This window comes from Pieris napi, chromosome 15, assembly GCF_905475465.1.
Source record: "Pieris napi chromosome 15, ilPieNapi1.2, whole genome shotgun sequence".
NCBI lineage: Eukaryota > Metazoa > Arthropoda > Insecta > Lepidoptera > Pieridae > Pieris > Pieris napi.
In genome coordinates, this window is record NC_062248.1 from 8,586,521 (window position 1) to 8,600,077 (window position 13,557).

Here is a 13,557-nt window from a genome sequence, read left to right on the forward strand (position 1 = left end):
TCAAGTGTCAGCTCAGTAACAATTATGACTTCAGCTTCAGACCACAGTCGTAGTCGTATGATGAATAAAAGTATTTTAATAATTTCTTGTTTTATAAATTTATTTGCGCATTTTTCCAATGAATTAGAACTAGTCAATTGTTACTTTTTACGGAATTTTAAAATAAAACTAATCATTAGTGGTAGTATGAGAGTAAACTAAGCTAAAAAAGTTTAATTAGTAAATGAAAAATAGATGAAGTTTACGATTTAACGCTTCTTTACTTTGTAAGTTGTAGCCTACAATGTAATTTGTTAACATGTAATATGGACATCTACGTGCATAAAAAAATCTGTATCTCTTAAGGTGGGAACTGACCAACGTTACGAGGTGTAATGTAATGGTACACAGCGAGCATTCGTGCAGTCAGTACAAGGTGTTACGGGGAAACCAGCGAGCAACGAGCGGCTCGTTGCTCGCTTTGAGTGCTCCACCCGGCTGTCGGTTTTTTGGCGAATCCTTTGACTGTTACGCGGTTCAGTAATTACGCGTCGCACGTCGCGAGTGATCATGATTATGATTTTCTATAAATTGTGTCTTTTTTTAAGTACTTTTGGTCCAATTAAATTCAACAGTTCTTCAAAATCAAGACCTACGTACAAAGTTTTTATACTGTCCAGTAATCATTTGGTTTTTAATATTGCAATCAATAACAAACCACCTCATACGCCTGTGTTTTTAAATAAGTTTTATGTCCAGTAACATTTTTTCTTCTTCTTAATTTGGATGAAACAATAATTAAATAGAATGAAAGATATCAACATTATCACTATCACATCTCGTGAACACTGGCGGCGAAAGTGGAGCACAGAGTTTTGACGAGCATGTTACGCCGATTTTAAAACATGCTCGATGCGTTACACGCTCGATGCGAATGCTACATTACACATCGTAACTTTGGTCAGTTCCCACCTTTATAGGTGTCGAATGATCGTTTTCAAAGAACAAATAACTCCAGTCTTTTTGACAATAACAATTTGTAAGCATTAGATATTCTGTGGTGACAACTGACATTAGTAAATTTTATATGAGATATGAATACAATACAAAATATCAAAATTCAAAATCTATTTTTATAAATTTTAAGGAATGAAATGAAAGGCACCAACAGCTTTACTGAAATTCTTGTATAAATTCGTTTAGCAAATTTCAACAAACAGTTTTAATTTAAATAGCACTATCACGATCGTATAAAGATCGAAAATGAAGAAGTGATTAAAATTGAATCTACAAAAATCTGTAAAACGAGACTAGAACAAGGAATGGTTTTAAATTATGGATACGCTAAGGAGATCATGGAAACTTCGTAAGTAATATTGATAAAAAGAAGTATGAACAATTTGTTTTCTTGAAGTTAGTCATAATATTTATACATCTTAACTTTTTGTAGAAGAATTTGTCGCCCACAAAGCGAATGTCAACTGCTTGGCCATGGGACATAAATCCAATCAAGTATTGGCTACTGGAGGTGATGATAAAAAAGTGAATTTATGGGCAATTGGTAGACAGGGATGCTTAATGGTATGCTCAAAGTATAAATTTATATAAAATTCATAAAATGTGTTTAACACCTTTTTTTTGATATAGTATTCAATGAATAACCAATTTACAGAGCCTAAGTGGACATACTACCCCAGTGGAATGTGTGTGTTTTGGTCATTCTGAAGACTTGGTTTGTGCTGGTTCCCAAACTGGTGCACTAAAAATTTGGGACTTAGAAGCTGCAAAACTGCTGAGAACTTTTACTGGTCACAAAGGAGCTATAAAATGTATGGACTTTCATCCTTATGGTGACTATTTGACCACTGGATCATGTGATAGTCATATAAAGTTGTGGGATACCAGAAAAAGAGGTTGTATTGTAACTTATTCAAGTCACCGCCTAGCTGTGAATAGTCTTCAGTTCAGTCCTGACGGTCAATGGATAGCATCTGCGTGTGAAGATGGTAATTATATATTCGTTTGGTAGTAATTAATTTGCAGCTTTAGGAAATAACTTCTTGATGATTGCTTCAAGCCTTAACCTTGCAATCATTTTTTTTATATAATGCTTATATATAATAATAATATTGTGACCTTAATATTAATCATTATAGTGTCACTTTTTGTATTAATCAAGATTTCTGTACATTATGAAATTATTCTAAACAGAATCTTTAATTATATTTCTAAAGCTGAAAACATGTGAAATCTCTCTTGCTAATCCTGACAATATAGACCACAATCTTGGATTTACTATTAATTCAAACACCTTTTGTAAATTATTACAGGGTTGGTTAAAGTTTGGGATGTTAGAATTGGTAAAGTATTGCAAGAATTCATGGAACACACATCGGCTGTTACCTGTGTTAAGTTCCATCCACATGAGTTTTTGCTTGCTAGTTGTGGCTCAGATAGAACAGTTAACTTTTGGGATATGGAAAAATTTCAGTTGGTGTCTAAGTTTGATAAAGATAACACATCAATAAGGTATGTTTTATTTGCATTATTAAGAATTCTAAAATGATTTCTATCTATAAATTTTTAATACAAATTTAATCTGTTGTTTTAATTTTTACATCATCAATTTAAGAGCAATAATTAAGTTTTATTATATGGTAGTAGTTCTGTCTTTAATCGTAATACTCTTTGTCAGACATATGGCCTTCAGTGATGATGGTACCACACTGTTGGGTTGTGGTAATGATGGCCTACATGTAATAGGATGGGAGCCTGCCCGAGTCCTAGATACTGTAACAGGTCACTGGGGACAAATACATGATATGACAGTTGCGCAAACTCAGCTGGTTAGTGTGTTTTCTTCAGTACAAATCTTTTCAATCTTTTCAATACAAATTAGACAAAGACACAAGAAGAGAAAAAAACTTGTTAAGATTTCTTCTATATGTAATATTGGAAACATAATTATTGAATGCTATTGCTATTATAATATCAGATAAACTATATTAATTGGTTGCTGAAGAAATATAAAATATGTCTATTAATCTATGAATATCAATTGTCAAGTAGTGTTTGAGGTAACTTATGGTATGGTATACTTATTTAAATAAAGTATTCAATTGTTTCTGTTTACATCAACAGATAGCTGGATCATTCCATTCAACATATGTAGTGCTATCAGTAGTGGACTTGAGTAAAGTGCATCCATTTGGAGGCCCGCCTCCGACTGCTCCGACTGTGGTAAGGGACCTCTCACCCTTCCAAAAAGGTCACACCGTGCGGAAGAGCTTCTCAAAAGAAAAACCAGCTAAGGAGGGTAAGTCTAAAGTATGATATTTGTAAACATTTCTTACGTAAAATAGTTTTATTTGACAATCAGGTTTTATAATAGTTAAAGTTAAAGAAAGTTCTGGCCTTAATTAATTCAATTGTTTTCAAACAATGGCAATGCTTAATGATTTAAACAATAAAAAAATATCCGACGGAATATATAGAATTGCTTAGTACATGTGTGTAAGCGGTGACTCCCAACCAACCAATCACCATGATACGAGGATGGTCTTAGAAGTACTTAGCCTCACCGCCTGATAGCACAGCACCACTATCGCATAAGCAATATTTCCTCGCTTAGAACATTCTCGTAGACAGCTACTGCGACTGCGTGTGGAAGCGCTGCGGATTTCAAAAAATGAAAAAGTAATCGCGCAGCAAAATCAAAGAGCGCATTGATTTTGATTCTTCTTCGATGGCGACCGTCAAAAATTGGCTCAACGAATTTAAACAACTTAATTGACGACGTTTAACCCCAATCCTAAGAAGATTCTACATCGTTTCGTGACCTTGGACGAAACGTGGATACATTGTTGCACACCAGAGACCAATGGACAGTCGAAACAGTGGACTTCACTCGGCGAACGTTCTACGAAGAAGGCAAAGATTGTCCCATCGGCCGGAAAGGTGATGTGATGGCCACCGTCTTTTGGGATTCAAAAGTATAATCTAAATCGACTACCTGCAGAAGGGCAAAGGATCACAGGGCTCTACACACACAGGATTAGACGCAGAATTGAAGAAAAAACGGCCCATGTGGCGAAGAAAACTTTATCTTCCATCAGGATAATGCACCGGCTCACAACTCCGCCGTCGCCGCGGCCACCGTATTCTCCGGATTTGGACTCATGCGACTTCTTTTTGTTTCCAAATTTGAAAAAGTCACTCGCCGGGCAGAAATTTCGATTCGACTGAGACGGTTATCGCCGCCACGGAGGCCTACTTTGCAGACCTCCAGTAGACGGGTTAAAGAAGTTGGAACATCGCAGGGTCAAGTGTATCGAAATCAAAGGATTATGTTGAGAAATAAATCGACAATTTTCCAAAAACTATTTTTTTTTGTAGGCATAGACATTATCGGACCACCCTCGTATAAACTAACCAAGCTGCCGATTAATGTCTTTAACTAATCATAGTAACATTAAAATAACCGTTATATTAAAATAACAGTAGTAAAAAATACTTATAATACTTTCAGTATTACATAGACCTACGCTCCTTGATGAAAAGACAGCAGAGGAGTCGACGTCCGGGACGGAAGCAGACGAGGAGTCAGGTGCCGTTATATCCAATATTAATGACTACACTGAGATATTCCGACCCTCTAGAGCGCGTGAGTAGCACTTATACACCGCAAGCCTAAACACCCTTTCTCTTCACAATTGGATTTGACAATTGACATTTCCTTTTGACAACTGACATTTATTTATGCTGCAACTTCAAAACTTCGGATGTATTAACTAATATTCGGTATAGAAATGCTTTTCGATTTAGGTATGTCGGATATTAGAAAACAGTAGATTTGCTTGAACTTTTTTCTTTTTATGGCTTTTCTAAACACACTGTAGGTAATGAACATACGCAGATTACCTACTGATTATATAATTAGAATATATCTCAAAAGTAATGCAAGAGCATTGTCAGTCAGTGAAAAACTTTTTTAAGCTTCGCACAAGATTTTTCAGGTCTATTGCGAAAGTAATCAAATCGTTTATTTTTATTTGATTGCTCGTTTACCTACTTGTAATAGCCGTTTAAATCATAAGTTATTGTTTATTTCTTAAAACATTAATCAATTTTTATTAATATGTACTAAGATTGTACTGTCATTTACGATTTGTAAATTGATTTATACAACAACATTCTTAGAGTTAAATTTATTCATTGACATTTAATTTAGTGACACGAACACCGCCGCCTGCTACGAGCCTATCGTCTGAAGATTACTCTGTGACAGGTAAGAAATTATAAACATCTTTAGTGTTTCTTTATGTATTGTTGATCGCCCAAAAGTAGTACCATATTATGTTATGTCCACAGACACAAATTTTAATGGTCGTTTGTTTTGTATTTCGTAACGAGACACACACACAAGACTTGATTTAACTGTCAATGGAACTAAATCATGACATTTTCTCCCAAAACAGGCTAATTATTTTTCGTAACGAACACTGAATAAATCCCAATTTAATAAAATAACTTTAATGAACGGAGCATTAAAAGAAATAAAACCGATTTGAAATCTAGTTATAATATAATTTATTTATATTTACACATACACATATTTATAAGTTATTTGTAACACAGTAAATTCATCTACAGTTCTTAGTCTAATAAAAATATTTTTATTTTCAGAGTGTAAACTCGAGAGTTCAGTTAGTACGTCATTACGTGACCTTTTGCTAGAGGAGCCCCCTCGCCCTTCGCCCCAGCCTTCGCCCCCTCAGAGGCAAAGGCCCGAACACTCGCGTATACCCACCGCTAGCCATTACCCCGTGTTGGAGAAGAGAAATGAGTTTCCCAGTAAGTCATATCACATCTCATATGGCTTCAATATGTTGCTTAGTCTATTGATGAAAACCGCTGATGGTGAAGTAAAATTTGCGACAGAAAACAACATCTTTTTGTGTCCCGTCGTATTTCTTATCGCCCTCACAGCCCGTTCCCACTAGTCGTAAGTCACATAAGACTAAAAGTCGAATGCTCTGGTCACCATACACTTTATATGGAGTTGTTCACAGATGAGACGCGACTTTTAGTCTAATACAACTCAAAAAACTATCCGACGGGCCAGCGCCCGTTTTAAGACTAAAAGTCGCGTCGAATCGTGCTCGCATAGGTGCCTGCTTGTTGCTGTTCACACTAGTCGTGCGTCTAATCGACTCGAGCGCGTTGTTACCTCTCTCCCCGCCCCGCTTCCTAGATCGCTACACATTGCTTGCTCACTCCATTCGTGTTTTATTCGTCATTTCTTAATTCATGTATTGAATTTTGATAACTTCCCAAAGTCGATCTTTCTGTTAGGATTGGGTGCATCCAGTATTTTCTTGGAATTGAAATTTTTTTCAACTTTTTTAATTTTCTTCGTACATCGCACAACAAGTTCTTCGTCGGCGTCCATGTCGCGAATTCGCTACGTACCGAATGGCGCGAAACTACCTATACGACTCGCGACGCAGTGTGAACAGGGACATCAGACTTTCGACTTTTAGTCTTATGCGACTTACGACTAGTGGAAACGGGCTGTAACGCGATTCTTACACCTTTGTTATATTTCATATAGTTAACATAATGTACCCTTCTATAGGTCAATAAAATTATTCATATAGTTTTTTTAATATATTTCATACGTCCGAAAATCATGATTTGGTATTGGTGAACGAATATACGAGAACGTTAAATGCATATAACAGTATATTTTTTAAAATCGAAGCTTCATACTAACTTGGTATTAATATTGACAGGAATACTTGACAGCAATAAAGATGACAGCTTATTAACAAACGTGCAAACGTCAACCATAAACAATTTCACTGTGAGCGTTCAAGCGCCATCGCTTAACAGGCATAACTCTTACAAGGAAACGAAATCAAACACCGAAATATGTAAGTTTCGGTTATTGATTTTTTCTTGCTTAGCATTGGTTTGTGGTTTAAATTTTACCTCAATGTAAATAAGTAATCCGATTTACGAGAACTACCCAAAGTTTCATTGTTTCCGCCCTTTCCATCAAATTAAGTAATAGGTTTTACGACTTAACAGTTATCATAGAGTCCCAATTATCGCGGGTATTATTAGTCCTGGGTATAATTGTGATCTATTCCAGATATACAAATTTTTATTTTAAAATAATACAAAAAAGAAAATTTTTCTTACTCAGCCAAGATCAAAAGTAAAAAAAATACATGATTTGTTCTTTTTGTTTGTGTACAACAGTAAATGCAACAATTAAGTAATTTTTGAAGTTATACTTCTTTAGGCGCGTTATGAAAAATTGATGAGAGTGAAATTTTACGATTGCGCGCGCACCGTGACACAAAGTTGTCAGTGTGATTATAGCGTGCGCGAGCGAGATGGGAATAAGACAATCTACAAGTAAAAAGAAATAGAAATTAGAATATGCGTGAAGTTAGCAAAGAATTTTGAATGACCATAATGGCATTTACCTTTTAAACAAATAAAGGAGTTTTAATTATTTTTTCAAAGAAATTTAGCCATGCTTTTTCACAAAGACCTATTGTTACTTAGTTAAAAGGTTATGAAACATACCAAGTTATTAAATTGAATTAATAAAATAATAAATAATAATAATAATTGTTATTAATATTAATTAATAATTGAATAATATACTAAATATTATGAAATTGTTTACGTTAAATATTAATTATTAATTAATTATATTAAAAAAAAATAAAGAAGGCCAAAGAAGTATAACTTCTTACGCGCGTACATAAGTACACGCACCCTTTTTTTTTTGGTTTACCAAATGGTGGAATGTAAAGAATGTATGTTGAATAGATTTTTGTACAAATTCTTTCAGCGGGAAGTAATCTACGGCCAAGTAACAGTGAAGTCTCCTTAGGCCCAACATCTTTAGGGCCTAGATCTCTCTCGTTTACCAGAGCATCTAGTCAGAACTCCAGGTAAAAAAAAATATTTCATACTAGCAAACTCGGCGAACTTCGTTTCGCCACCAGATGGCTTCGTTTTATGTAACATTTCGTTTGGTGATCCCGCTTTTCTGTTGAATTTTTTCCTGAATTTTCTTTGCTATAAACCTCAAGGTCTCGGACCTTTCCACCGAATGCAAAACCGTGGAAATCGGTTCGTGCGTTCTGGAGTTATAGCGTCAGGAAGGAAAACCCGACTTATTTTTATATAGTAGATTAAACACCAAATTTATTTTGCCTTTTACTGGCCATGCAATATCCTGGTACAGGTCAATAAGAAGCCTATACTCTAGTCGTTCAGAGATCACGTTACGAAAAACATTTTAAGTACAAATTATAATTAAGGTGAGATTCAATTCGTTTACAGTGTATTTTTTTACGAAAATAAAATATATATCTTTTAGAACAAGATTTGATACGGCCACCCGAGAGCGAGTTATAACTAGGACGGTTGAAACTGCTCCAGAAAGAGAACCAGAACTAGAGTTTGTTCCCCTTTCTATTGATAAACCTGTGGGATTGGATTTGGATGATTTTGTTCCGGTGAGAAATTTATAGCAAAATATCTAATATATATCACTGCCTAGAAATTTTTTATTTAACTCATGTATACTACTAATCTTAAAAGGAAACCAATAGACCATTAAAAATATTTTTTTTAAATATTTGGCTAGTTAAATAAAAAAAAAATCTTAAAAAGCACAAAAAAAATAATGTAATGAACATGTGATATTTTTTGTGTCAGATACAGATCTTCGCAATGTTTTCTTTCACCGTCAAACAAGTGTTAAAATAGTGTTATATCCTATTATTAGCGTGGTCTAACTGCATGTGGAGCGCGTCGCGGTGGTCGCGGGGGCGGGGCAGAGCCTAGCGAACAAGAAGTACTTGGGGTGATGATGAGGGGACATGACTCCATGATGGCTGTTCTCTCAGCTAGACAACGGGCGTTGCAGGTAAACCATACACCTCATTATTAAAAGTCCTTACCTTTTGCGGAAATTCTTTTATATATGTTGGAAATAAATATAACCCATGTATGTCACTTAGGAATAATGTGACCACCAATACAATGGTGAAAGATTTTGTTTAATTGATCTAGTAGTTTTTGAGGTTATTTGTTACATACAAATCTATCCTCGTTTTTAAATCCATGGGTCCCGGGTTCGATCCCCGGCTGAGACAAACATAGATGTGATGAGCATTTGGTGCTGTGTTTAGGTCTTGAGTGTTTAAATATGTATTTATATGTCTATCTATCTATAATATGTATGTATATCCGTTGCCTAGTACCCATAACACAAGCTTCACCAGCTTAGCATGGGACTAGGTCAATTGGTGTGAATTGTCCAATCATATTATTATTATTAGTATAAATAGGTGCATTTCCGAGGAAACCAATTTATATATTATTGAACAACTAGCTGGCCTGGCGAACATCGTACCGCCTAACAGTCGATTCTTTATTTTTTTTAAATACTTATTCTGAGATTCGGGACACCGGTCTAGCTAATAATATAAAAAAAAGAAAGTTGATAAGACAACAAATACATTATGTCAAAAATTAAAAATTTACCTTCCCGGAACCCCTCCACTAACATTTGAACTTTATGATATGGTATTAAAGTTCAAATTGACTTTTAAGTATTATTACGAATATTTTGTATGGGAATATAGAAGTGTTGTTTTTAGACTTTTTCACTCATTTTTTTTAAATTTTTCTCTCCGTAAGAACCATCCTCGTACTTCAAGGAATATTATTAAAAAAAATCAGTCAAATCGGTCAAGCCGTTTTCATGTTATGTCGTGACAACGGAAAACGGGTTTCATTTTTATATATATTGATTGCGGGTAGTTACAAAAAAAATACCACGATCATACACCACGCATAAATCACCATTAACAGCTATGGGTAGTTAAAATGGCTAATAATATAAGATAATTTTTTAGTATGTTTAAGAATATTCCGTATTATTATTGCAGATTTTCCACTCAGTAAGAGTAAACAAGAGCCTAAAGTCGGCCCTTGAATCGGTTATTGCCTTAGAAGACGCCTCCGTTATACTAGATATTTTGAACGTAATGGCACACAGACCGTAAGTACATAATTGTTTTTTTTATTTGCCTATTATCTAATAAGAATAACGAACAACACTTTATGGATCTTGGTCTCAGATTTCTTTATGTGGTTCATTTATATCTTTTAATACAACTCAATCTGCTAAGATTGATACACATAGACGATTTTAGTTCATAGAGGAAGATTCAGAGCGCCATCTTGGCTCCCGTATGTTAAAAACCAACAGGTGTTTGTTATAGTTGAGTATTTTAAGAATCAGCAAAATTGGAAATTAATTATTTCACTTGCAATAATATGAACCAAATGTTATTGTTATTTTCGCATAAAATTAATTATTATACCAATTAAATTAAGTTTCTGTAAAGTCACTAGGCTTTCGTACATAAAGGATTTTTTCTATTACAGAACCCTGTGGAACTTGGATATATGTTTGTTAATGCTACCCAAGATTTTCGAATTGTTACAAAGCAAATATGAATCGTAAGTATGATTTGTAATCATAGAAAACGTGAACTTAAAAATTGCAAGCAGGCACGTGAAATCATGTTGCAGTGTTGTGACTTGCCAAGCTTTAGCATCTTAGCTTAATAACTGCTGTTAAATGTAGTGTCTATGGAAAACAACTTGTAGTATGTAAGCTAATGTCCTTCCAAAAGGGAGATCTAATATTTTGTATTCAAGCTTAATAAGTATTTCAACAACTATTAAAATTCTCTTTAGGTAACCTATAATTGAAACTTTATTTCAGATACATGCAATGTGGATGTAATGCTCTAAGACTTATCGTACGTAACTTCTCATCAGTTGTACGTGCGAACGTTAGCGCGCCCGTACGTACACTTGGCGTTGACATTCCGAGGGAGGAACGATATGCTAAATGTGCTCAAATACACCAGCTTCTAATAGACATTCGTGCCTTTTTACTGAAAAGACAAACACTCCAGGGCAGGTTAGGTGCAGCTTTCCGAGATCTTCATACATTAATGCAACAAGGACTTGATTAAAATGAATCAATAAATAGCGCCCATGTACTTATTTATAAATCTCATTTGAAATTAGGGTTTTATTGAAGGTAAAAACATTTTTATACTAGACATAACAATAAAATAGAAAATTTAAAAACAATTATATAAGAATTGAACTTTTATTAATAGCAGTGAACACTAATTAAATTAATAAATAATGATTATTTCACTTAAATCTTTATTAAAGTTAAAACTCACTAATTATAATCAACATGTAACTAATATTTATGTTAGTAATGTTAATATATTAAAATTGTTAATAATATGTTGGTTCAAATATAAAAACAAAACCATTCTTTTTACATAACACTGATTTTACTTCTGACCTTATTTTATTTTAGTATTATTATTATGCATGAGTTCAAAAAATAGACTGATGTTATTTACGATATGTTTATTACAAATAAATCATTTATTTAGAGTATTTCAGTGATTATCTTCTTTAATTGTCTTTTGGAGAATAATTTCTCCCGATTATGCCATCCATATAATAATAATGGTCGGAAATCTCAACAAAACACCAGAAGGTAGATGTTTAAAAAGACCTTAACCTAAAGCTTCTTTAAGACAAAGACAATCTCTAATAGAAACATAAGGTTCTTTTTAGCATTTATGAGCTAAAAGAATCTTATACATTTACCTTCTTCATACATTGAGAATATACTTTCTGTAAATAAGGATAAGCATCTTCGAGGTTGTGTACTAAACATAAACACCTCTATAGAATTAGGTCATTAATGAGAATGTTATTTTGTCATCGTAACTGAACTCATAAAATAAATTAGATAGATTCTTATTCTAAATCATCATTGATGACTAGTCTTTACTAGTAGTAGTGTGGTTACTAGCTATTTGTATAATAATAATTATCCAACAATTACAGTAGCTTCAAAGATTCATCTAAAAAAAATGGCGCCTACAGTATTACAATAACACTCTAGGGCAGTGCTTCCAGATCCCAAAAGTAAAATTACAGTGTTGTCAGCTAAAAAATATAGTAGTTTCTTAAAACAATACAGCAGATTTCAAATTCGATTACAGTAAAAGTTTGTTTAAATATTAAAAGAAAAATAAGATGCTGTATTAATTTATTTGTAAATACATATCATTGTAAGTTATTCTAAAATAATTTCCTCATGATTTTGATAAATTTTTGCATTCATCTTCAAAATCATTTCATTAGTGGGATTAAATTTGACGCAGTTTTCAGAATTTCGACGAATGGCTTGCTGAGCTAACATATTTTCTTTAATAGTATTTGTGATCAGACAGTTCCTCTGCTTGGTTTTTATATTATTAATTTCACTAAACTTGCGTTCGCACTCAGCGTTTGAGTGAGGCAAAGATAATACTAGACGGTTGGTTTTTGCTAAGGGTTAGTTCTGATTCATTGGGGAATTCCCAGCACGTAAACTAATATGTAGGTAACAATCCTACTCTACATCTACTATATAAAAATAAGTCGGGTCCTTCCTGACGCTATAACTTCAGAACGCACGAACCGATTTCCACGGTTTTGCATTCGTTGGAAAGATCTCGGGCTCCGTGAGGTTTATAGCACGATAAAGAAAATTCAGGAAAAATTTCAACAGAAAAGCGGCATCACCAAACGAAATGTTACATAAAACGAAGCCATCGGGTGGCGAAACGGAGTTCGCCGAGTTTGCTAGTTGTCTATAGATAGAGGTCAGTGGTTCTGGGTTCTAGATTAGCTTGCAAATTTATATTTCGTATTTTGTAATACGTAAAACGTATTAAATTTGATTAATTTGATAATTAATATGAACGGAAATTAAATACAGTATTTTCATACACTGTATTTTATCATTACAGTATACAGTAGAAAAGTCTAAAATACAGTAAATCTACTGTAATTACAGTGAATCTGGAAGCGCTGCTCTAGGGGTAAAACAGACTATAAATAAAAAAAAATCGATTATTTTTTTTAAATCGATTTTTCAATTGTTTAATTAAAAAAACGATTTTTTATGCAGAATGTCTCATCTCTATTCACCAATAGAAAAGTAGAAAATTTACGGTTTGTTTACGAATTTCAATACATTACACAAAATTTTAAATATTTTTTTTAATACTTAGACACAACTCCGGCAGCAAAAATCACTTGGAGGTGTTCAATCAAGGTCCCCTGAGACACTTACATATGTAATTCTAAATCCAAACCGTTGAGTCTTATAATATATGAGGAGCAAAAGCACATAATATACATATATTAATGTAAGGTGAGTGCACACAGTAATCCGTGTCATAAACATGATTGGTCATGCCTTTACAATGATTTGATTGACTGAGTTTCTGTTTTGTTCTTACTATATTGTTAATGCATGGTTCTATTTTCCCCATTGATGCTAAGTATTTGATACATTACTAATTTGAAATTTTGTTTCATGTGAAGCATGAGGGGTAATGGTATGATGTTTCTTAAGTTTTCCTTGGGAACTGGTTGTAACAGTAA

General features: G+C 33.7%; 1 protein-coding gene across 3 annotated transcripts; it reads left to right on the forward strand.

Annotated features, from left to right (window-relative positions):
• Positions 1-1,087: 1,087 nt before the first annotated feature.
• On the forward strand, positions 1,088-11,510 carry LOC125056439 (katanin p80 WD40 repeat-containing subunit B1). 3 transcript variants are annotated; one of them, XM_047659530.1, is made up of 16 exons: positions 1,088-1,345; positions 1,430-1,560; positions 1,652-1,985; positions 2,310-2,508; positions 2,675-2,825; positions 3,121-3,295; positions 4,508-4,642; positions 5,210-5,266; positions 5,665-5,832; positions 6,774-6,914; positions 7,850-7,952; positions 8,384-8,522; positions 8,795-8,935; positions 9,963-10,075; positions 10,465-10,539; positions 10,808-11,510. In XM_047659530.1, the coding sequence occupies exons 1-16, from the start codon at positions 1,315-1,317 to the stop codon at positions 11,061-11,063; spliced, it is 2,349 nt and encodes a 782-aa protein (XP_047515486.1). In that variant the 5' UTR covers positions 1,088-1,314; the 3' UTR covers positions 11,064-11,510. The 3 variants fall into 3 exon arrangements, with proteins under 3 accessions (XP_047515486.1, XP_047515487.1, XP_047515488.1); XM_047659531.1 differs by having other exon boundaries at positions 4,508-4,585; XM_047659532.1 differs by lacking the exon at positions 6,774-6,914.
• The last annotated feature ends 2,047 nt before the right edge of the window (positions 11,511-13,557 follow it).